Source organism: Rosa rugosa, chromosome 6 (genome assembly GCF_958449725.1).
Source record: "Rosa rugosa chromosome 6, drRosRugo1.1, whole genome shotgun sequence".
Classification (NCBI taxonomy): domain Eukaryota; kingdom Viridiplantae; phylum Streptophyta; class Magnoliopsida; order Rosales; family Rosaceae; genus Rosa; species Rosa rugosa.
Window position 1 is genome coordinate 42,190,913 of NC_084825.1, and position 24,366 is coordinate 42,215,278.

The following is a 24,366-nucleotide window of genomic DNA, read 5'->3' on the forward strand; positions in this document are numbered from 1 at the left end:
TTTAGAGTTATGTTGTGTGAATTAATATGCAACTATTAAAGACATTTACAAAGTGTTGTTGTGTTGTTTCCATATATGATTGAAGCCCCAAAATTGAGGCTTTGTTATAGCCATTCCACACTATACATTTCTGTTGTATCAATTGTGCCACATGATCTGTTTTTTTATTTTTATTTTTTTATATTGTTCTTTTGTATGTGCATTTTTTGTTTAAGTTTTGTACTTGGTTCCTATTAAAGAAACATTTTGAAGGGTGAAGCACGTCTGAAATATAGGAATATGACTAACTCAGATTAATTTTACAGTTTCAGATTAGGTGGAAGTTTGAAGGTTCAAGACTTGAATGCCATAATAGACGACTTTGGGATGCTGAAAAGACGACATGATTGTTCCCAGGTCTATGACTTTAAAAACTCTTAGGAGTTTGAGCTGTTGACAGGACCCGCCCCCGGATTTCACCCCGAAATCCGAAGTGGCCCTGCGGGGCCCACTTTAGAAGAAATTCTACCAAAAATTTGGCGGAACTTCCCCTAAAAGTAGGCTACCCAAAACCTGTAGGAAAACATTTACACTTCTAAATCATCCATCCTTATTCTCCTGGAGCCATCTGCTCCCCAAATCACAACTCCAATTTCACAAATATCAGTCTCAACCCAAAAACAATATTAATCTCATAGATTATCAGAGCAATACTAATCCCCTAAGTAACAAAGAAAACAGAAATAGAATGAGTACGGGGAAGCAATGCTGTTGGCTATGCCTTGACTCCATGTACGCCCGACCTCAACTAATTTCGCCTGCAAACTGGGCATTTAAAACCGAAGGGCCCAGGGGAAAGTATTGAAAACACGTTAGTGTGAGTGGACAAAAATAAATAATTAAGATGATTTAAATGAAGCAAACTTAAATACTTTCCCACTTATTTAAATTTATAAAACCTCGATGCATGCCACGTTTATAAAACACATTTCTTTAAACTCAAAATCTCGTGAAAACATATCAGCCCCGCTGATTAAGAGATATCGGACTAGGCCCCGCTAGTCAAGTAATAATAGGATATGGGGAAGAGATATCACCATACGGGTAAAGGAGCCCCTTAGGCTCTACCTACCCTCGACTGCCACCTACACATAGATTGTGTGAGGAGGAGAACTAATAACCTCGACTACCACTCACGTGAGGAGGAGAATAAACTACCTCAACTGCCACTCACAAACACAAAGTAAGTGAGGAGGAGACCTAATCGAATGACCCGAGTATGGTGAGGAAAAACAATCGAAAACCAGTAAATCAGTAAGGCTTCCCCAACCTCGCAACAAAAACACGAGTATGAATCCCATCCATACTCGGAAAATCTCAAGAAAATATATACTCCAATGACGTGGCCCCGCACGCCAAAATATTCTAGAATTCATAAACCATTAGGCGAGAAATAATCGATAAAATAATTCAATCGAAAATCCCATTTTTGAAAAATATTCCAAAAAATCTCAATATCGACGAATAAAATATATTAATAAATTCCGGAAATCACCTCGGAAAGTAATTCGTCGAAAATCACTTAAATCATGATTTCAAATAAAAGCCATATATCGGAGATACTTATCAAAGGCTCAAAATCCATTCCCGAATCATAATTGAAAATAAATTATAATTAATCTCCGAAAATTTAATCATATTCCGAAAACAAATCATAAAATCCAAATCTGAGCATAATAGATTCGTATCTGAAATTCATATGGAAAAACAATGCCAAAATTATAATCCAAGGCAAAATATTATGCTCGATAATAAAATGATAAATGAATTATTATTTCGGGAAAAATAAATGCATGCATCATTCTTTAAAAATAAAAGTCCACTCACAGTACTATTCAGGTGATCACGCATACGAGTTCCTTCGTCGAGCAATCGCTCGGTGCGTCACCCTGTACACAATTATATTCCGTGAATAACTATTCAACAAATTAATACGATTCCTAAAATCAATTCCTCATAATTACATCTCCACTTCTCCTCGGATTCAACCCACATTCTACCACTAATACCAATTCGTTATCTTAAAGGTTCCAAGTCAGAACCGAGAGATATCCGACGGTCGGATTCTCATAATTCGATAATCGAAACCCTAAACTTCAAAAATTCATAATTAATTCCAAGCTTCTCCAAAAATCACCAAACTTCACATACAAGCTCTACAACATCTACACAATTTAATGGGCTAAAAACTGGAATTAAAACACTGCCTCACACACTTCCACGCGCCACCAACAGTGGCAGCGCGTGGGCCCCACGCACCGGCGGCCACCACCTCCGATGGCCACCAAATTTTGGCAGTAGCTGCAAAACAACAAACCCAACCTCTTTCTCAACTACAACACATCCAAATAACAAGTAAAAACTGCCGAAATCATTTGATGAACACAAACCCAAAAATTTCCAAGAACCCTAGAATTTCATTTCGTCAATTCGACTTCTACACAATAAATCATGATACAAGGCCATAGGGGAAATGATCAGTGAAGAAAACCAAACCTTCGACGCCGATTTGGTGGCCGGAGGTGGTCGGAATCGCCGAAAAACCCCAACTGCTACAGTGATCTTCTTAGTTCAATTCCGAGCTTTTCCGGCCAAATCTTCGAAAACCAAGGTTACTAGCGTGTTGGGAGGGAGGAGGCGCTCCTCTGGTGACCGGTTGCACGCCGGCTGGTGGCCGGAAAGTGAAAAATCGAAGGGAGGACGAAAATGGCCGAACCGGAAAAGAGAGAGGTCGGGAGAGAGGAGAGAGAAAGAGCCGGGTAAGTTTCCCAAATTTGGAAACTTACCACAGTAACTTCCTATATTTATAGAAACTTACCGTGAACAGTAACTTTCACAATTTCGCTTATAACTTTCGCATACGAGCTCCGATTTTTACGAACCACATATGCACGCGCTCGGTTTAACGTCCTCTACAACTTTCACGAAGGAAGTTTTCTCAAATTTTGACCCGATCAAAAAGTCAACTTTTAGGGCCACTAAAGTTACCGAAAAAGAGTAAAAGTAAATCGAATTGTCGTTTACTGTCCAAATGACTAGTAAACCGGTGAATTAAGATACGGGATGTTACAGCTGTAGCTTGCTGGTTATATATTCATGGGACTGATTTGCTTTCAGTGTTCTAATTTGTTATTTTGTGTAATGCAGCAAAGGGTGACAAGTTGTTGGCGTCTCAAAATGTACAGCCATCATAGGTACGTGTGCTATCAGCTTTTCTGTATCTTAAATTGATTGAGAAATATTCATTGTTCGGTTAAATTGTTTGTTCTCTTTAATAAGCGCTACATGGTCCGCCTATCTGTGTTTCCCATGAATTCATTTATCTGCATATTTACAATGGTCTCTTCAAAGGAAAAGATATGGTTTTAGAATGAAGGCAAATGTTGAAAGGAAGGTAGAAATAACTGATAATGAGTATGCAGAAATACAACTTTTTGAATGTGAAAGGTTCAAATTATTAGGAATTTCCAAATCAGAAACTTACTCTGGTAGATCAGACAACATACTTTTCCATTTTACTAATAGATATTGTCCAGGTAAAAAAATTTCCATACCTAGAATTATTCTTACTGCATCTGAAAATAAATGGTCATTTACTTTTAAAAGACGACAATTTCCAGTAAAACAATGTTATGCTATGACTATTAACAAGAGCCAAGGTCAATCGCTGAATCAAGTTGGCATATATTTACCAGAACCTGTTTTTACTCATGGACAATTATACGTTGCACTTTCAAGAGTTACATCAAGAAATGGATTGAAAATTTTAATAAACAATGACAATGATGTACCAAATAAATATACTAAAAATATAGTTTATAAAGATGTATTACAAAATCTATAAATAGAAACAAAAGAGAAAAACAGAGAATTCATCTATTGATTTGAAATTTTTATATCAAACTAAAGTTTTATATATTTCAAAAACCAAATTATGCTCTGAACTAATGAATAACATGAGTTGCTACAAATATTAAATGTGTACATATTTTACATGTCTATGATAGATGTTCAAAATATGAATAATTGACACAAGTTTCATGTGACACAATTGATTATCAAATAAATAAATAATTATTATAATTTTTGATAATTTTGTATTGTAATTAGTCAACGGAAAAGTCAACGGAAGCAAATGAGAAGAGACCCAGTACATCTCTCCAGTTATGGTTGCAATTTGTTTCCGGTTCCATCTCATTTGAAAATTGACGAAAGAAGTAATGTGAAACACTCCAGACAAAATGAAAGATGAAGATGATTCTGGATTAGAAACAAACAGTATTCAAAAGGGATTCACTTTGGGATTACACTTTTGCCCTGAATGCCTCGGTATAAAACCGACATCTCCAGACTCCAGCTGCTTTTCAGTTCGACAAGCCTCCACCAAGGTCAACCTCTACTGTTAGGCGATATCAGGCTTATTCATTACAATCAACATCACCGAAAACTGGGTAAGATTTCATTTTCACGGAATCAGTTGATTTCGTTTACCAAATCATCTATTTTCATCTCTCTACATAGATGACTCAAACTTTGTTCCCTGTGGTAGCCTATGTGCTTTTTTGAATTAGATATAGAAGAATTGAATTCTTTGGTTTAGGATTATTGACATATCTAAAAGTAGGGAGTTGGTTTTGATTTTGATTGAAATTGAGATTTTATTGATTTCGATAGGTTATTGAAAGGGTTTTCATATTTTTGTTTTTGCAGGCAAACGAAGAGCGGAGTTTTGCAGGCGATGGAAGTCTCGCTTTATATATAGAGATTAAAGCCAAAGCAGCCACCGAGGCCTCTCCATTTTCATTGCTTCAGTCTCTCCAAACTAAAAACTCCCTCTCTCAGGTAAATACCGATTTCTGATTCTCCTTTATGCTCTGTTTAGCTGCCTAGGAACTGAAAGAAATATGATTTAGGTTTCAGTGCTGCTTTATCATCATAATACTCTGGTCGAAGAACCTGCGTCATTATAAGTACATATAAGGGAAAATGTTGCAGAGAAGTATTTGTTAGCATCTTTGAATGAAGATCCTAAACCAGGACATATAATAGCTAATCTTGCAAATGCCTATTATATGAATGGTGATCATAGAAGTTCCAGCAAGTGCTTGGAGAAGGTGCTCATGGCTCATTGCTACATTCATTTCTTGCTTTGTTCACTGAGGTTGTCCATTTAGTGTCTTATTCTTCATGGAAAATTTTATTTTTTACTACCATAATTTTTTATATTTGGTTTCTGGAAAACAGTCATCCATAACTTCTCTCTGTCTTAACTCAATTCATAATGGCAATATGGCATAGTCATTACTTTGCTGCTTATTGTATTAGAAGGACTGAACACTCATGCTACTTTTTTTCCAATATGACTGTTGAAAAGAAAAAGAAAAAAAATGAAATTGACTCCAGCCTTTTGTTTTGCTATTGCATCTTTTGTTTTGCTATTGCATCTTCCTCAGGTGACAAAATTAGAGCTCATTGGATGTCTACACGATATGCCGTTGCAATACACCGAACCCAGGATGCAGAATGGTATCAGGATCCCACTGAACAACTATCCTGGCAAGAAGTCAAATGGCTTCAGTTATAAGAGATGGAGACTCTATAATTTCCGTTCAACTTCACATACCATGGCCAGGCTTTGCCATGGTCCACAAAGCCCAACATGAGATTTCAGCAACATTTGATGGTAATCACAAAAGAGCTATTAAGATGGTAATCACAAAAGAGCTGTTAAGATGTCAATACGACAATAATAACCTTAAACTACATTCATGCTTATATGTGAACCTCACATTTCAATTCAGCTATTTACATATCCATTTGAACTTTTAACTGACTTTCATACTGATCATTATTTTTGATATCCAGCAGCAGCTGCTCAAATCAGTTGCCAAACGAGCTGTTTCCCGTCGTCGAGGATGCAAGTTAATATGCAGTAGTAAGTTTGACCAACCGCTTTTCACTGAAACACATATCGTCTTATGCCTTTGAATCCATTTTGGAAATGCAAAGGCCAAATCTAACCATTTTTACCTAAAGTTGGTTAGGTTCTCCTAATTGCAAAATTGTAAATACACATCTGGTCAACATACCAGATTTTGGAATCTATAAAAGAACTCTTTAGCTATATAACGCATCAATGTTTGTAACCGCTGTCTTAAAATGCCTCAACAATGTACCCGCAGCATCGCGCGGGCATCATTGCTAGTATTTACTATATACCAAAGATGAGTTCACTGTTTACGATGGTACTGTTCATGAACAGTAAAGTGACGGTTCTGGCTTCTTTTTCCCGTAGCTGTTCATAGGACAGTGAAGTGACGGTTTTGCCCTCCTCTGAGATTTTTTTTTTTTCCGGCTGTGTATGGATCTTATCTTCTTTTCTCTTCTAGAGTCGGTTGTTGCTGTGGATCGATTTTATCTTCTTCTCTACTCACCAATCCTCAAAAGAACAACAACCCGAAAACAAAAACAAACACAGAGAAATACAGAAAGAGAGACCTGAAGGATTGACGACGAAAACGAGGTAACGTAGCCTTTGCCCTCCTTTTTTTCTCCGTCATGTGTTTGTTTGCTTTGTGCTAGGAGATAGAGAGATCGATTGTTGCTGGAATCACGTAATCAACATCGATCTCCATAGTAACTGGGTTAGCAGAATCTGCCATCTAACAAAAACTAGAGAATCTGGTTTTTGATTGAGGTTTTTTTTTGCTGCAATCACGTAATAAACATCGATCTCATAGTAACTGGGTTTCTAGAATCTAGGATCTGCAGGGGAACTTGGCTTTTTTTTTTTTTTTTTTTTCTTGAATGACAGATCTGATAAATTTTGGCTCTGTAATCTCAATTGAATTCCCCTCTGACTTGCTTGATTTCATGGATTTATTCTGTGATTTTTTATCAGATTAGTTGGTCTTGATTGGTCTCAGTTAATCTCTCTTTTGTTAATTAAAGCTTATTTGATTGAATTATTAATGTATGAGATTTGGTTTGTTTTTGTAGCCTGGGTTTTAACCTTTCAACGATTCCAAGGTCCAGCTTTTTTGGAGATTCTGAAGGAAAAGGATTTGGTTAAAAAGAAATAAACCAGGTTTGGGTTTTTAATCTGACTCATCTTTGATATCATTTAGTGAATTGTCATTGGTTTCCATGAGTGGAATATTTTGTTCTACTGATGACTGATAATGTTGTAATGGCTAGGTGATTGTTTGTTTTGACTTGGTGTTTGTTTTAAGTGTATTGATATATCATAATTTTTTAATACAGTGATGGCAGCAAGACCTGAACAAACAGAAATAAGGAGACATTTACGTCATAAGAATGGAGAAGGCCAAGCTTCTGGTCCTATTTCTGATATGGAGAAAGATCGACCAATTAGATCAAGAAGGTGGAGACAGCGTGAGTATTTATTATCACCTTTACGATGTTGGTCTAAATGACTGATTTTGGTAAAAAATTCTTTATAATTTATACTAATTCTGTTCTTCTTTTTTTTTTAATTGGTTGGATGCCTGCCTCACGCATAGTATGCATATTTAGTTGCATTTTGTATGCAAAGTGTATCGCCTTAATTACCATAGCGGAACAAAGTGTATCACTTAAATGTGAATGAGTGTTTACATGATAGAATAGTGAATAGTGGCTGTTCATTTTGTATGGGAAAGATGTTTGTTTGCATCCTTCATTGTTTAGTATTCAGTGGCATTTGTTTAAATATAAATGAGTGTTTAAATGTGAGAATAGTGAATAGTGTGAGTTAAGGTACAGATGTCTATAACACTGTTCACATTTACTTTTTAAAGTGTGAAGGGCAACATTATGTATCCTTCTATTTGTTTATAAAGTTATAGTTGCATATGTGATGCAGTGATGGCAGCAGAAACTGGGAACACACAGATAAAAACAATTTTACAAGATGATAATGGAGAAGCCGAAAATATTGAAAGGAGGACGGAGATAATGTGTACTGATGAGACTTCTGCTGCTCTTTCTAATGTACACACAGATTGCCAGATTACATCAAGAAGGCGGAAGCAAGGTATGTTTTGCAATGTTGACGTAAATGAAAAGTTTTCGTCAAATGTGTGTCGTGTTTATTGAAATGCTGTTTATAGTGTGTCCACTAATCATGATGAACTGGAGCAAGAATTTGTTTATTGAAATGCTCTCTATACTGTGTGAACCAGTGATGATGAACTGGAGCAAGAATTTGGATACGAATGATGACAATCCTCGGGTGATTACAAATGAAATTTTCTGTCATCAAGAAAGATTGGATGTTAGTGATACAGCTAGAATGGGTAAGTAAAAATTTATCAGATCTGTCATTCAAGAAAAAAAAAAAAGTGATCAGATCTGTCATGTATCCTTTAAATGTCTACTGATCAGACTTTTGCTGCTGTTTTTAATGTAGACACAGATTGTGAGATTAGATCAAGGAAGTCGAAACAAGGTAAGTATGTATTAATGATTTTGCATTGTTCCCGTAAATAAATGATTTTTGTAAAATGTGTTTACTGTTTATTGAAATGATGTTTATAGTGTCTGGCCATCGCAATAAACGGATTAGAAATCATCAAGAACGTCCTCGGCTGATTACAAGTCAAACTTTCTCTCCACAAAAAAACTTGGATCTTGATGATCCAGCCAGAATCGGTAATGGAAAATCTTTTTTTTCAATAGTAGTCATGCATTTTTTACTTAGAAAGAAATTATGGTTGCAACTGCTAGACAAAGTGTATCGCTTTAATTATGATGTTAGTTTATTAATCATGTTCCTGAGTATTTGACTTGACTGTTGATCAAATCAATTTAATTTGAATGTGCATTTCGTTTGTTTCTGTTATGTCATGCCATGCTTAGACAGATTGGAGGTAGTTATATTCTGAAGTTGATTAATATGTATAATGAGCTTCTGAGCATTTACAAAACTGCACATTAGTAAGTCTGCGTAGATGAGTTATGCTCAGCTGCTGCCACATATAGTTGAATGGCGGTTATACATGATCATTAATGTTTAATATCAATCATATTGTTGTTTGCTGTCTTTACATTTTCGTGACTCTGATTAGTCCAGAGTCTAAACATGGTAGGATCGCAACCTTTTTAGTTCAAAGCTGTTTTACATTTGTTCAGATTTCAGATTTTGGTTGTTGATTGCATCTTCATAGGATATGACTTTTGATTATTTTTGTATAATAATGATATCATTTTTCCTTTGATCAATAATGTGGCTCATTTTGAATGACAGGTGAATATTCACATTCAATTGGTCAAGCAATGTATCAAAGAATCAGACAAGGTTATTTCTTTTGAATATTATCTATTGGTTTTTAACAATCACATACTGTACCAATTGTCTGACAAAAGAAAAAATTGTGATTTCAGGATTCAATACGGAGTATGAAGATTCCGGTGACAATATTTATAAATGTACTTATTGCGATGCAAATTTTTGGTTTGAAGAAGCTGTAAAACAATCATCTGCAAATGCTGAAATAATATATACAAATTGTTGTAAAAAAGGACAACTCAAACTTCCAAAGCTTAGACCAACTCCCAACTTTCTGAAAACATTATTAAATGACAGACTTTTTAAAGAAACTATAACTCAATGTTTTGTTTCACATCAATGGGAGCAACAATTGATCATAAAATAAATAGTGGATCTGGTCCTTATATATTTAAAATTAGTGGTCAAGTACATCATCTAATAGGTTCCAGGTTACCTTCTGATACAAAAAATGAAATTTCAAATCGTATTAATGCTATTGATCCTACTCATGTTAATCAAAATATCAAACCAGATATTGTTGATGGACTCATTAAAATGTTTGATGAAATCAATGAATTAACAAAAGAATATCGCATAATGAGAGATAAATTTGAAAATCCTTTATTACCTTCATTTAATATGAGCATACTTAATTGTGAATCTACTAATGGTAAACAGTATGAAAAACCAACAAGTGAAGAAATTGGTGGTTTAATTGTTGGTGACATTGGACAGTATAATTCAAATAGAGATATAATTATCGAATCAAATAATGGATGCTTACAACGAGTTTCTAAAATACATCCAAAATATATGTCATTACAATATCCAATTCTTTTTCCATATGGTGAAGATGGATATAAACCGGATTTACGAATGGAACGAATCGGACCAAATCGTGAACAAAAAAGAGAAAAAATGTCAATGCGGAGTTATGTTGCATATCAAATTCAAGATAGAAATTATGAATCAAATACTTTATTACAAGGTGGACGATTGTTTCAACAATATTTAGTTGATTCATATGCAACAGTTGAAGAAAGTCGTTTAGATTGGATAAGAAAGAATCAAAAAAATCTTAGAAGTGAAACTTATAAAGACATTAATACTGCATTTTCAGCTGGAATTGATAAAGGTCATAATTTGGGACAAAAAATTATTTTACCAAGCTCTCACACTGGAAGCCCTAGAGATATGATTAATAATTATCACGATGCTATGGCAATTTGTAGACAATATGGTAATCCTGATTTATTTATAACTTTTACTTGCAATGTTAAGTGGATAGAAATATCAAGATATTTGGACAGAAATAGTAAATGTAAGGCCGAAGATAGACCTGATATAATTTCTAGAATTTTTAGAATAAAATTACAAAATATGATTGCTTATATCATATTCTGAACATATCTCATTTGCTTTTCAGTAAGAATAATAAATGACCATGATGATTCTTTGAGACGAAGCATGGACTATTGTACCTGCATTCATTTATATGCATCATATCTCGAAGAACGCCTGGACTGTTTTCGTGTCCTGAAGTACGATGTTCAGAAAGATCACTTGGTATGCAGTTTGAATTGGAACTTATGTGCAAGCTTTTTGTATGTACACTGTTCTTTCTATATCATTTAATGGAAAAACCACCCCTCTAGTTTTTTCTTTAAACTTTTATATTATGTTTAATTATCAATGCAAAAAGGAATAGGAATGTACCATATTCTTTAATATAGTACAGTTGTTTACTGCTAATTCACACATTTTTCATATTGTATTACCAGTGTAATATGATGACATTTAGAATAAAAGATCTCACATGTTCAATACAATCTAGACAGAGAACCAAGGAACTTGAAACCCCAGACTTACTAAGGCATCTACCTGCTTTGCAACAGCTTCTTTCTCGCCTTCTTGATTGCCAGGTGGCTGATCCAATGTTCATTCCTTTGTTTTTGTTTTGTTCACTTTATTTTATTTTTATTCTTCCTTTATTTTCAGTCTATCTTCCATGAAGGGGAGGTGTTATTCCACCAAATTTTTGATGACCTTACCCTTTATCTATTTTACAAATATATATATATATATATATATACAGCAAGGTTCCAAAGAGGTCCTTGCTATACATAATCTGCGGATGGGTCAATCTCTGTCGTCCGTTTCTTTAAATGAAAAGCAACGGCTTGGATCGATCTCTTCCCAAAAACCCATCGCTCGTCGAAGTAGAAAACCAAAGTTGGACTGTAGACTCTCCACTTTGGTTGCATCGAAGGCTCTGGTTCTCTTTCTCCACCCAAAATCCAAAACTTCTCAACTCCAAATACCATAAACTCATCTCAGGTTGCAACAATCGTGCAACCGAAGCTTTCTTTTTTTCTTTTCTCTCATGAAAATTGTAGCTCTCTTATGGTCCCGACATCCCTTGGAGTTTTCGCGCCAAAAGTTGGAAACTTGGAAGCAGAGAAACACATCTAGAGTATGGATTCTCTCTCTTTTCTGATTTGTTTGATTGCCAATTACAAAATTTAGGGTTTTTTTTTTCCATATTTGGGACTTTTCTTCTTTCTGTTTCTGGGTTTTTTTTTTTTTTTTTTTTTTTTTTTTTTTTTTTTCCGATTGTTGATCTTATGTGTGTTTTTCAGTTTCAAATAAATGGAGTCAGAGGATGATCAAGTTTATATTCCTCAAGTAAAGGCAGAGTTGTTCATCATCTCATTTAGCAGAATAATGTCTCAAACATATCAGTTCACTACTAGAAAACATGCTCTCTAAGGTAAGCTTTGAGTTTTCTGTATTTGGTATTTTTTAGATTTTGCATCTGATTTGGTCAGTTTAAGGGATATGGATTTTGTGGTGTGTTTGATTTGTTGCGAAATAGCTATTGTGATTGGTTTTGAGTTTGTTGAGAAATAGCTACTGTGCTTGTGATTGATTTGTTGAGAAATAGCTAACGTGCTAAGCTTTGTATTGGGTTTGTACTTTTAGTGGTGATATATACATGTATCATGCTTTCTGTTTATGTTAGAGATGCAAGATATTGTACTTTTAATGGTATAATAACTCATTTCACAATTGATTCATCATGTTTTCTGGATGAAGTGATAGGTTTTATTCTTATGCAATCTTTACTGCAGTGGTATAAACTCCTTGCTTTAGACGATATTCGTATTCCCATGGTTCATCTTTCAGAATCTATATAAAGATCTGATTAATCTTTACGAAATGGAGCAAAAGAAATGTAGCTCCCAATAGATTTGCAAGATGGTCATTGCCTTTTCAAGGCACTCTGTTCAATTATCTAGTTTCAGTTTCCAGCTGAAATTTAATGAGCTCCTTTTGTTATGGTTTGTGTATCGACCTTTTTGGATTTCTACTACAAGATAGGTATAACCATGTGATTTTATTAATGTATATCTTATCTTGATGCAGGGGGCTCAGCTGAGAAAGCACATTGATGCAACACTAGGCAGTGGGAACCTAAGAGAATCAGTAAAGCTTCCAACTGGAGAAGATTTAAATGAGTGGCTTGCTGTCAACAGTAAATCTCTTTTTCATCATAATTTGAATTGTCTTTTAATTTGTTAGTTTGTTTGGTTTGATGAACTAGTATTTAGAGGGGAAATATGTTGGAGGCATAAGCAAGAGATGGCGACCCTTATACTAGTTATTTTCATACAGCAGCAAATGGGAAGAGAAACTGATGTTTGAGTGGGAGGAGAGTAGTAATCAAGATCTGATTAAGCAGGAGATTATTGTTTGTTTAAAGAAGTTATACCTCCAGCAGAAGTGTTGCCTTCATGATGCATTTTTAATGGCTAGATATATTTCAAACAATTTTATAGACGTTTAGTGGTCAATAAGTAGTGGAAAAGGTCAGAGGTGAGTAGGAAAACTATGGAAAGTTGACTGACTTGCTGTCAATGCTGACGTGTTTGTTTATACAATTATTCATAACTACTGTGAAAGGCAAAAGGTGCTCAATTGTAATACATAAGATGCAGCAAAATGAAGCATCAAGGTCCTCCCATTTGCCTACTCAAAATCCATTTGATATTTGTCAGCAAATCTTCATGCTTTTTTCAGTGAAATTGTGAAATAGTAATTTTTTCTTCCAAAGTTCTTTTTATCTGTTGGCTTAGAGACTACTTTGTTGATTGATCAATGTACCTTCTATGCCTGACTGTGCACTTAAGTCCAACTTCTAGTTTTATCAACTTTCTTTGTTTTTATTTGTACCATGACAGCTTCTGGATTTTGTGGTCTGTTTGATTCTGCAGGTTTTGGATGCACCGATCAGTTTATGGCAAGACGATTTTGTGGTCTCTTTGATTCTGCAGGTTTTGGAAGACATTTTGGATCATTTCAAGATTATATGGTAGAGTGAGGATCATAGTCAATTCATTATGTAATGGTTTCAATTGTGGATACTCAATTGTTGTTGATTTGTAATGATTCCAGAAAATGAGGAGTGGAATGACTTAATATGCAATGTTAGACTCAAAATGTTCCAATCTGGAGCAAAATGACTTAATATATTGTGTTAGACTCAAAATCTGGAGCAAAATGTGGAGCAAAATTACTTAATATGCAATGTTAGACTCAAAACCATGGCATCAGAAGTTCAAATCTGGAGCAAAATGACTTAAAATGCAATAAATCACAAGAAGTTCAAATCAGAAGTTCAATAAATCTCAAAATGTTCCAATAAATCACAAGAAGTTCAATTCTGTTGCCAAAGTAGACAACAACCACAACCAACAAAACAAAATGCTTCCAAAGCAAAGCCGATACAACCAACATTTCTAAATAGGATACAATATACAAAGACTAAAGCCATTTCATTCCTTCTATAATACTGTAAAGTACAACAAATGACACCTTCTCCAGCATAGCAAGAGCAAAGCTCTGTGATTCCAGAAAATGCACATTACATTCACATGTTCTATACACTGTGATTCCAGAAAATGCACATTACATTCACATTACATTTAGTGTTTACTACTACAAACATTCCACAAACATTCATCGAGTCATCTATTTCTTGCCTATCCCATTGCTTTTCATGCACCAACTCTTTAATTATAGTCTGAGAATGATATGTTTGTTCCTGCTAAGCTCCTCAAGTATATCCTCATAGAAATCCTGCACACAAAAATCACATCAAAAAATTTAACAATTTCAGTTAAAATCAAGGAGCAAAGCATCTTGCACAAAGCAGCCTACAGTTGCAACTCAGGAGAGTTCTGAATGGGATATCTAATTCTCATTTGTATGTGAAGTGATAAAACTTAATGATTACTGGCAAACTAGCAACTGAACAGTCAAAATTAATGCCCAATGAATGTCAAACATGCATTGTGGCCCGTGAATACTTGAAAAATAAACTAAAATCTAAATGCCTATCAATGAAGAAAAGAAAATCAAAGTCAAATACCGATATGCTTTGCAAAGACTTAAATGGAAGATAACATGAACAGATCTTTAAAGATGACAACGTACTACCTTCATGGACAATGGCATGATCTTCTTGTAACAGACATCCACCGTCCCTGCTGTTCCAGAAAGACGAATAAGGGCAACTACTCCTTTTGGACCAAAATCATAGTATCTCCACTACTTTGTTCCAATCTACAGATACACAGTATTTCAATACAAACCAACAAATTAAGTCACCACCAGAATTGAACACACCTATAATTTAATAAGCAAAAAGCTATAAGATTAAAATAAGGAAACCTATCCACTTCAAAACCCAACAATATATTAGACAGAAATAAAAGCCTTCAAATTAAAATACACAAAGTTGATGCTAACCCATGATTGATATATGCTGTTGACAATTCCAAGCCTTAGCAGCGAAAACATAAACTTGATTCCAGAAAGTGTGACAAACATAGTAATAGCAAAACCCAATATCAAAATGAAGCTAAAGGCTCAATCTTTACATAAAAATGTGGGAACAGTTATATTCGCACTGATGAGGTGGGGAAAAAAAAAAAAAATTCAGTTTGGCGGTGAGGTGGATCAAATTGCAAACCAAACCCAGATAGATAAACCCACATACCCACATTCATAGGCACCACCCAGAATTGCATGCACCGAAATTCAAAACCCGATCAATCACACCCAAAATTCAAGCTTACCTTCTCTTTTCTGTCTTCTCCCGAATGTCTTCTTCTTTCCCTTCTTCCTTTGCTCTCTTCGCTCTCGCTATCTGTCTCTATGGAGCGAAAAAACCCAGAAGCGAAAGATGAAAGCGGTGTAATCGATCAGAAGAAATTATTAAAAAAAGAAAAAAAAAAAAGAAATAGATATACCCAGATTTGTGTTCTTCTCAGATGAACTCAAGAACCGAGATTCGCATTGTTCGTTCTCTTCCCGTCCCCATGTTCTTCCTCAAATCAAAACCCAAGAACCACCTTGATTCGCCATGTTCTTCCCTTTCTCTCGAATCAGTCGTCTCTTTCAGTTTCAGATTGGAAATCATATATATTTGTTGTTGGGTCTTCCGCTCCCATCGCCTCACTCTTCCCCCTCTCTTTATCTCTCTATCTCCGTATGCAAATGAAACCATCTGAGGCTCTGAGCTTCTCTCTATCTCTGTATCCAAACAGTAACCCCCTCGATCCAAGCAGTTGCTTTTCATTTAAAGAAACGGACGGCAGAGATTGACCCATCCGCATATTATGTATAGCAAGGACGTCCTCTTTGGAACCTTGCTGTATATATATATACGGAGTGGTTCCAAAGAGGACGTCCTCACTGTTGCTAAAGTGCGGACGTCGATGCAGCAGCTCGGCTCGAGGCGTGACGGAGCGGCGGAGCTTGCCGGACGGATGCCAGCGGTCGGACGGACGGGTCTGCAGTGGGTGGAGTCGCCGGCGACGTGGTTGCAGCCTTGCCCAGAAACCTGCAGTTGCAGGTGAGCTTGCTGCCCAGAAACCTGCAACTCCGACCTCCTCCGACCTCGAACGCTGCAATACAATCGAGCTTCTTCTTCTTCCATCGAATCCATTTATCCATCCATCTCTTTCTTCCTCTTTAGCTTAGTATCTAAAAATCTAACATGGTATCAAAGCCCATGGAGGCCTGACCATTGCTCATCGCCATTGATTTTCGCTGCTATCTATTTCGATTCGTCAATTTCTTCTTGTTTTTCATCTTAAAACCCTAGAAACTACAAGAAAATCAAGATCGTGTTTTGAGTTACAATTGTTTCTGTACAATTACTCGTCAAATACCAAGGATTACTTTAGTTTCTTCATCGTTGTATAATTACCAGAAATTAAGTTCATTTCTGTGGCTGTTCATCCTCAAGATTCAGAATTTGTTCGAAATAATTTTTCTTCAAGATCCAAGCTTGTTCGTACACAAAGATGTTCAGAGATTCTTCTTCAAAACTACCTGTACAATTACCAAGCAATCGAAGCTTTCTTCATATTCAGTAGCAGTTTGCCAGTTTCTCTATCAAATTCAAGATCCAAGTTTCAATTATGAATAATTCAATGGCTACTCTGACTCAAGTTTGCACCTCAGTTTCGGTTCGTCTCGATGAAACAAACTACCCCACCTGGCTTTTTCTGATGCAGCACTATCTCCGTGGTCTTGGCTTGCTCAAGTTTGTAGATGGTTCTTATCCTTGCCCTCCGCAGTTTCAGAGTGTCGATAATACTCAAGCTTATGAAAAGTGGCTGGAACAAGATAGCTCTGTAATTTCTTTGATCACAACTACACTTTCTACTGATGCACTTACTCTAGTTATTGGATGTCAAACTTCAATGGAGGTATGGCTTACCCTGAAGCAAAGGTACGGTTCAATTTCAGAATTTCATGTTATGCAATTGAAGACAAAATTGCATTCTATTCAGAAAGGGTCTGATAGTATTGAAAAGTATTTGCTGCGTTTCAAAGCTGCTAGAGACCATTTGGCTGTTGTCGGTGTTATAATGAATGATCAAGATGTTAAAAGTCTCATTCTTGCTGGACTTCCTAGTGAATATGGCCATACTAGACAGATAATTAAGGGAAAGAAAAACATTGGTTTGGAAGAAGTGAGATCTTTGTTGTTGTCTGCTGAAAGTGAAATTGAGCTCAAGCACAAAGCATTGCCATTGATACCCCTTACTGTCATGCTTGCTCACAATGGAATCCCTAATGGATACTCATTCTTCATTTCAGACACTCAATGGAATTATTCATCTGGTATTCCTGCATCTTATGCCTTGCCTTCTGAAGTTATTTGTATGAATGCATATAATGCTCCTAGTGTTGCTAATATTGGTCATGTTGGTTATATTCAACCACCTGCTTTTACTGACTTTGTGAGTAGTACTATCCCATCTACACCTGCTGGCTTTCACCCCAATTTTCAAAATGCTCCAATAATGAATAATAGTGCTTCTTCTGGTTATCAACATGCCTTTCAAGCCCCCTACATGATGCATAGCACTCCATCTATAGTTGGATACATGACCCCTCCATACACTGCTATGACTCAGCAAGCTGTAAATGGTGCATCTGTTCGGTCTACAACTGATTTTTTGGCTAAAAATAACAATGGCAATGGCATACCTCAGCAATGCTTCAATGGTTTTAATGATTCTCGGCAATATAATGATGGTTCATTCTCACAGCAGTTTGGTACTCTTCTTCACAATAATATCTCACGGCCAAATAAGTTTAGTGGTTTCTCTCTGGGAACTATGTTGCAAACTAACATGATGCAGTCTCAAAATTCTGGAAACCACAGTGGCAACTGGCAACTTCAATTCTCATTCTGAAAATTACAATGGAAACTTCAGCTCTAATGAAGGAAATGGTGGCAATTATTCAGAAGACAATGTTCATAGCAGTTATCCTCACTCTCCCAACAACCATCACAGGAACTCAGTCAACCATAACAGAAACAACAATTCAAGGCCAAAGTTCAGTGTCAATCAAACCTATGGTGGTCCAATTATCTGTCAGATTTGTGAGAAGTCAGGTCATGGAGCCTACAAGTGTTATTACAGGAATTCTCAACAACAACAAGGCACACCAAGTTCTTTAATAGTATGCCAAATTTGTGACAAACCTGGTCACTCTGCCTACAAATGTCATCACAGAAATTTTCAGCCTCAAAACATTACCTCATGTTCTTGTAGTGAAAGTCAAATCTGCCAGAAACCTGGGCATTCTGCTAAGAGTTTCTACTGCGAACAACCACAAGAGAACCAACTGAAGACATCCAACATACACAACATCACAACTTACAATTCTACACCTAAAGCTTTGTCTGCTTCCATCTGCACTCAACCAAAGCCACCCTCCATTGCTACTCAGCCAAATAACAATGCCTCTCAATTACATGTTGTCAAGCCTCTGCCAATTACACCTGCATATCCATTATCAGTTCCTACTAACCTTCATTTGGAGCAACCTATGTTTAAGAAAACTGAAGCTTTGCGTAAACTAGACACTTGGTTGCTACATTCCACTCCTCCAGACAGATCATTAATGAATTGTAGGCAGATATGTTGTGATATGGGGCTATGGCAATCACAGCAACTCATTCCACCAGGATAGGACAAACATCTACTTGTCATTGGACAAATGGTTCGTAGTCACTTGTTGGTACTTCTGCAGAACTTCAAGCTAAGCTTCTCTGTAGCTTCTAACTCTTTCATCTGCTGCAATCTGATGCTGGGTTCTCTACCATCAGCTTGAGGGGGGATGTTAAGGGTAAAAGTGTATTTTACACAAATATTAGATAGTCATATAGAGTTAAAAAGGAACCGCACTTGTCGTAATTCATTTTTTTTGTATCTGGGAAATTCAGTTTTGCAATACAATCGAGCTTCTTCTTCTTCCATCGAATCCATCCATCTCTTTCTTCCTCTTTAGCTTAGTATCTAAAAATCTAACAATCCTTCCTTGCCAAGATCCAATATATAAGTAAAGTCAGTAGCAACTTGTAAAATTGCTAGGCTCATTTCCTCAAGCCTCTGGGTTGTATAGGTTGATTTAGAGCTGCAAATAGACGCTTAGAAGAATGTTACAATCAAGTTCAAGATTCAAGGAGTGATGCGGCGATGTTAATTATGGGTAAAACCGATCATCCTCATTGCACGACTTTTGGTGCACGGTTTCGATGGCCATGTTTGGAATGAATCGTGTTGATATTCTGTTTCGAACGAAAGATTGCTGATATTCATAACTATATTAATGTTCTGTGAAGAATTGGATTTTTCATACTAAATTTTGTTCACTTGATCGAATTCACAGTCAATTAATTGTTGGAATGTACTATTGATTGTTAGCACTTTTTCTTGTACAGTTTTTTTTTTTTTGGTCTGATTTCTTGTACAGCTGAAGCTAGGATTTTGTTATTGTTACTTTCACTTTTACGAGCTAGTTATAGCATTGAGAAATAAGAAAATGTAAGCAAGTTATTACGCGGTGTCATGGTTATATGTTTCCTCATTGCTTGAGCTGCCCTGTTATTAAATGGTTTGATTCTACACAGGTATTGTGTCATGGTTATATCATTTTCTATGAATGAAAATGATAACCATATGTTTGGTGGATTGAAATGCAGATGCGTATTCAGTGCAATAACAAAGCTGAACCGACTTCCAAGATTTTTTTATTTATTTTTTTTTGAATCAATCCACCACTGATTGTAATATATTCATCACCAGCCAGAATAGATCGTTACATACCCTTCCGCTGTCATTTAAGGGCACAGATAGACAAGAAGATAGTGGTAGTACCCACAGCGGTACATAGAGGTAGCGGGAATTCTCCATTAGTACTACGCCGGAGGCGCTAGAGATCTAGGTTCCTAACACAAGAAAATTTATTGTAAGTAATTAGACAAAAGCTAAAAACATAGGGTTGGGCTTAAGGTAAAAAAACCCCAGCCCAACATATCCAGATCAAAGATACTCTAAAGGAAGGCCCACTCAAAAGGCCCAGCAGGTTAGGCTTGGCTCCAGCCCAACATCATCTCCAACCCTGAAAACTCCGCGCGCAGTTCCAGCAAAGCTTCGCTTGACGCCGCTCCTCAGTGATCCCTGCCGTGACCCAACACACTGCAGAGCACACCGCCACCACCTACCTCACAGCGAAACCTCCTCAATCCTAGCACCTTGCAAACCACGCCGCCACCAATCTTGAAACTCAAAACCCTGCAACCGTAGCCAGTTGAAGAAGCCGAAATCGAGGTCTATCAAACCTGCAACGCAAAGCCACCAGATTCCGAGATGTGTCACCAGAGATCGAAAGCGAAAAACCAGCCTGCAAAAAAATCCCCCCGAGCGGGCCCCGCACAAGAGTTCTCCAACAGCTTGGAGCAATCCCCGTCCGGCAGTGGCGTCGGCGAGGCCCAGAGGCCAGCCCAGAGCCATCACCGGAAGAAGAGCAATCGTGCAAAAAACCGACGTCGGCTGTGCTTAGGGTTTTGGGATGAGAGCGATAGTGCTTTGTACCGACTTCCACGATTGAGATGATATTTTCTCGTTATATTGTTTTCAGACGTTATGACTATGAATTTCTTCCTGTTATGGTTACTATATTCTTCAAATAAAACTATGCAGTCTCATTGGTCTTCAGTTCTTGATACATGAAATGTCATTTGCATTTTTGTATCTTAAATTCTTAATGATAGGGAAATTTCTTGAATAAAGCAATGTTTAAACTGATTAAGATACGAGCTAGGTCTAGGAGAGTTTTTCTCTCAACCTAGTCTTCTACGACGCCCTACCCTCTTACTATCGCTTTCTCCTCACCTCCTCTCCATTCAGTGGCCTCCATTGATGCTGTCACAACAAGCTTTGCTGCTTCTCTTGCCCTCACTGAAGGTGTCAGCGCCCTGATCTGGGAAAGATTGGTGGTGGTCCTGTGCGCAGGTCCTCCCAATCTTTTCTGATTGGTAAACCTCTGACCCGTAAATAGGTCGATCTAAAGGCATTCAAAGCTCACTTCCATCACACTTGGATGGTGGATAAAGAATTTAGGGTTCAGGAACGGGCTAGAGATTTATTCTTGTTCTCTTTTGAATCAGTGCGTGATCGTAACAAGGTAATCCGAGGTGGGGTTTAGTGTTTTGATCGAGCCCCAGTTTTCTTTGAAGAGTATGATGGCGTCAAGCCTCTTCATGAAGTCCAGTTTAAGCATGTCTGAGTTTGGGTTAGGGTTTCTGGGATCCCTCCATTGTATGAAGAACCTGAGAACTTCACTCTTATTGGTAATCTCTTGGGTGGTTTCTTGGATTACGATAAGAAGGAATTCAAGAAAGGATCGATTTGGATTTTATTTACTCATGATATCTACAAACCGATCTTACTTGAGCGTAAAGTTTTTCTGGATGTTGGTGTTGAACCAGTTCTGCAATTTCAATTTGACCATCTGAAAGGGAGATGCCCACAGTGTTGTCTAATCACGCATGCTGGAATTTCGTGTGAGGAGCTGAATACTACAATCTCTGCACCTAGGGTTTTAAACTTTCCCGAACCCTCGGCCTAAGGAGGTTCGCTTTCTTTCTCCGCTCAAAACAGGCGTGATTTTTTCACTACTTCCTCTATCCCAAAGAAGAAGAAGCCAACTATTCGCCGTGTGGAGCGCCTCATTCCCAATCCTGCTTCGCCTACTGGTTTGACACCTGTCGCAGACAAAAGGGTGGCTGCTGATTCGGTGGTGGAACAAAGGCTGGAGCATGATCAGGTTTAAGTGTTGGAGCCAGCTATAGAGACTTGTCCTGGCCTAGATGACCCTACATGTATGATGCAAGTGGTACAGTAGGAGGGGTTGCTCTCCAAGAAAAGGGATCGCAGTGGTGGCTACAATCCCTCTCCCAAGAAGTTCAAAACCATTTTGGGTGGCAAGATCCCAACCTTGCAGACTAATGCTCTGGGTTGGGTTGAAGATGACAATGATCACTACTAGAATTTTTCTCATATACATCGGCCAGAAACCGATGTAAAAAAAAATTTGTACACATGTGTTAGTGGGTGATGTAAAAGATCGCCAAAAAATAGACATCGGTTAAAAACCGATGTCCCATACTACAATAAACATCGGATTAGATTCTATAATCGATGTTAAACTGCTATTATGATCACAAATTGGTGTTTTTAGATATTGTTAAACCTTCATATTTATGCATTTAATGCTTAACGAAATATAGGTCCGATAGCACTAGTATTCATTTTAACATCGTTACTCATTCTAGAAACGATGTGTAATATATTCTTACACATCGGTATTTTTGAAATTTGCCTGCTGTTTATAAGCTTTACGGGTACTTGCCATATATCACACTATTTAATATTGAATCTACATTCTTTTGTATTACTTAACCGATGTTCATTATTATGTTAAACATCGTTTCCTTTTACGAAGTGATGTCCAAGCTTATATAAAACATCAGTTTTTGAGGTTGACACTGATGTTTATACTTATACTAGACATCGTTTTTCATTTAATAAATCGATGTCCATTGCGTTGTTTTACATCGTTTCTTACTTAATAAGTCGATGTCCATTGCGTTGTTTTACATCGTTTCTTACTTAATAAGTCGATGTTCATTAGGTTGTGTTACATCGTTTCTTACTTAATATTTTGTTATCCACTGGCTAATGGGACATCAATTTTTTCTTTTAGAACTGATGTATTAGTTCTTTAAGAACTATTGCTAGGAAATCTAATGAGAATACATATTGTAAGTAAATAAATTTTGATTAATATTGATGCTCAAAGTACATAACAACATCCCAAGTATTTCTATGCATAACATGTCGAAATAAAACAAAAATTTAAGTCTAAATGGTACATAATACTAGAAACATAAACGAAAGCAAGCCTCGCCATACTTATATCCCATTTGTTCTTCTGTTTTCACCTGCAAATAAAATGAAATGAACAATTAGTTATAACAAGAAAAACAGAAGGAAAGAAAGGAAAGGAAAAGGGAAAGACAAAAAGACATTGACCTTACAAGACATTCCTATCCTAGCATCCATAACACAATCTGTTGGTTAACATAACTATACCTTTCTGGGATAGAAAGTATTGAAAGTATGTGCCTAGGTTGATTATGAAAAGGAAGATAGAAAGTACTGACCCGAAAATGTAGATGTCCGATGGCTCTTCTGAAGAAATTCAATCATCAATATCAAGGTTTTCATCCGGAACTCTTCCAGCAACATTCCAAGTGCTTATTGTCAGCCTACATGAAACAATGTGCCCCAGGAAATTCCATTAAGAACCAAACTGGTGCTACTTCTAGGCCTAGCATTGCAGGAGGCTAGGTAGAAAAACATAGACAAACCTCACATCCTTTGTGTTTATGTATTGAGCACGAGTAGTTTCTGATTTTCCTCTCCTATGTCTTAACTGATAGCCAAAAGAAGGCGGATCTGAACCAATAAATATCATATTTATGTACATTATTAGACAAGAAGAATGTAAAAGCACTCCAAAATATGATAGAACAAGCAGTTATATACATTTTAAAAATTCCGAAGTGGTTTCCTTTTCAAGGAACCCCATCATTTTTAAGGTCCAAGGTTGCAACAATGATATCACCTTGTAGCCCCCCAAATAAAAACAAACTAATTGCTTTATCATACAATAGAAATACTGGATTATAGCACACATTGAACATCTAGAAATGGTTATTTGAGATCTGATTTGTAAAGTAAAACTGTGCAGCAGAAATGCTCATGCACAAAGCCAAATTTGTCGTGATATAAATCTTTCATACGAACTCCAAATGAGAACCGAAAGACAAACTATCAAAGATCATGCATCAGTTCAGTTTGTCAAACTCAAGCTATTTGGAAATATAAAATTGAAACAGAGTATGAGTTAACAACATAGAATGTGTCTAAAATATCAGAATGAAGAAAAGAAGAAACCTTGTTACTGAAGTGGAAGAAGTTATAGCATTTTTTTTTCTTTGTCAAAAAACACAATATGATGTTTTGATCATAAACAAGGTAACATACCTGCATATTTCCAATTAAGTGTGCAAACAGAACCAGACCCAAAATTGCAATGAGTATAGCAAAAGAAGTTTC

At 36.6% G+C, this 24,366-nt stretch overlaps 2 protein-coding genes and 2 long non-coding RNA genes across 6 annotated transcripts; 2 read left to right on the forward strand and 2 right to left on the reverse strand.

Moving 5' to 3' along the window:
- Positions 1-4,165: 4,165 nt before the first annotated feature.
- Positions 4,166-5,893, forward strand: LOC133718915 (uncharacterized). Its single transcript, XM_062145789.1, has 4 exons — positions 4,166-4,490; positions 4,750-4,782; positions 4,850-4,881; positions 5,493-5,893. Exons 1-4 carry the CDS (start codon positions 4,361-4,363, stop codon positions 5,700-5,702), a joined length of 405 nt encoding a protein of 134 aa, XP_062001773.1. The 5' UTR covers positions 4,166-4,360; the 3' UTR covers positions 5,703-5,893.
- Positions 5,894-11,917: 6,024 nt separating this feature from the next.
- LOC133717797 (MOB kinase activator-like 1B) lies at positions 11,918-13,838 on the forward strand. Of its 3 annotated transcripts, none has more exons than XR_009849952.1 (3): positions 11,918-12,080; positions 12,737-12,845; positions 12,986-13,838. XR_009849952.1 is itself a non-coding variant. In XM_062144539.1 (3 exons), exons 1-3 carry the CDS (start codon positions 12,069-12,071, stop codon positions 13,689-13,691), a joined length of 228 nt encoding a protein of 75 aa, XP_062000523.1. In that variant the 5' UTR covers positions 11,918-12,068; the 3' UTR covers positions 13,692-13,838. The 3 variants fall into 3 exon arrangements, 1 of the variants encoding a protein (XP_062000523.1); XM_062144539.1 differs by having other exon boundaries at positions 13,585-13,838; XR_009849951.1 differs by having other exon boundaries at positions 12,746-13,838.
- Positions 13,839-14,193: 355 nt separating this feature from the next.
- Positions 14,194-15,942, reverse strand: LOC133718697 (uncharacterized). Its single transcript, XR_009850526.1, has 3 exons — positions 15,451-15,942; positions 14,810-14,935; positions 14,194-14,449 (listed from the first exon to the last, which is right to left on the reverse strand). It is a non-coding gene; the product is annotated as an uncharacterized LOC133718697 (long non-coding RNA).
- Positions 15,943-23,008: 7,066 nt separating this feature from the next.
- Positions 23,009-24,366, reverse strand: LOC133717974 (uncharacterized). Its single transcript, XR_009850053.1, has 3 exons — positions 24,295-24,366; positions 23,409-23,513; positions 23,009-23,186 (listed from the first exon to the last, which is right to left on the reverse strand). It is a non-coding gene; the product is annotated as an uncharacterized LOC133717974 (long non-coding RNA).

Excerpts from the sequence above, each read along its gene's own strand:
- LOC133718915 (XM_062145789.1), top strand. The coding sequence starts at position 4,361 with ATGCCTCGGTATAAAACCGACATCTCCAGACTCCAGCTGCTTTTCAGT. Across the intron at positions 4,491-4,749 it reads TCAACATCACCGAAAACTGG|GCAAACGAAGAGCGGAGTTT; the intron begins GTAAGATTTCAT and ends TTGTTTTTGCAG. Across the intron at positions 4,882-5,492 it reads CTAAAAACTCCCTCTCTCAG|GTGACAAAATTAGAGCTCAT; the intron begins GTAAATACCGAT and ends CATCTTCCTCAG.
- LOC133717797 (XM_062144539.1), top strand. Across the intron at positions 12,846-13,584 it reads TGAGTGGCTTGCTGTCAACA|GTTTTGGATGCACCGATCAG; the intron begins GTAAATCTCTTT and ends TTGATTCTGCAG.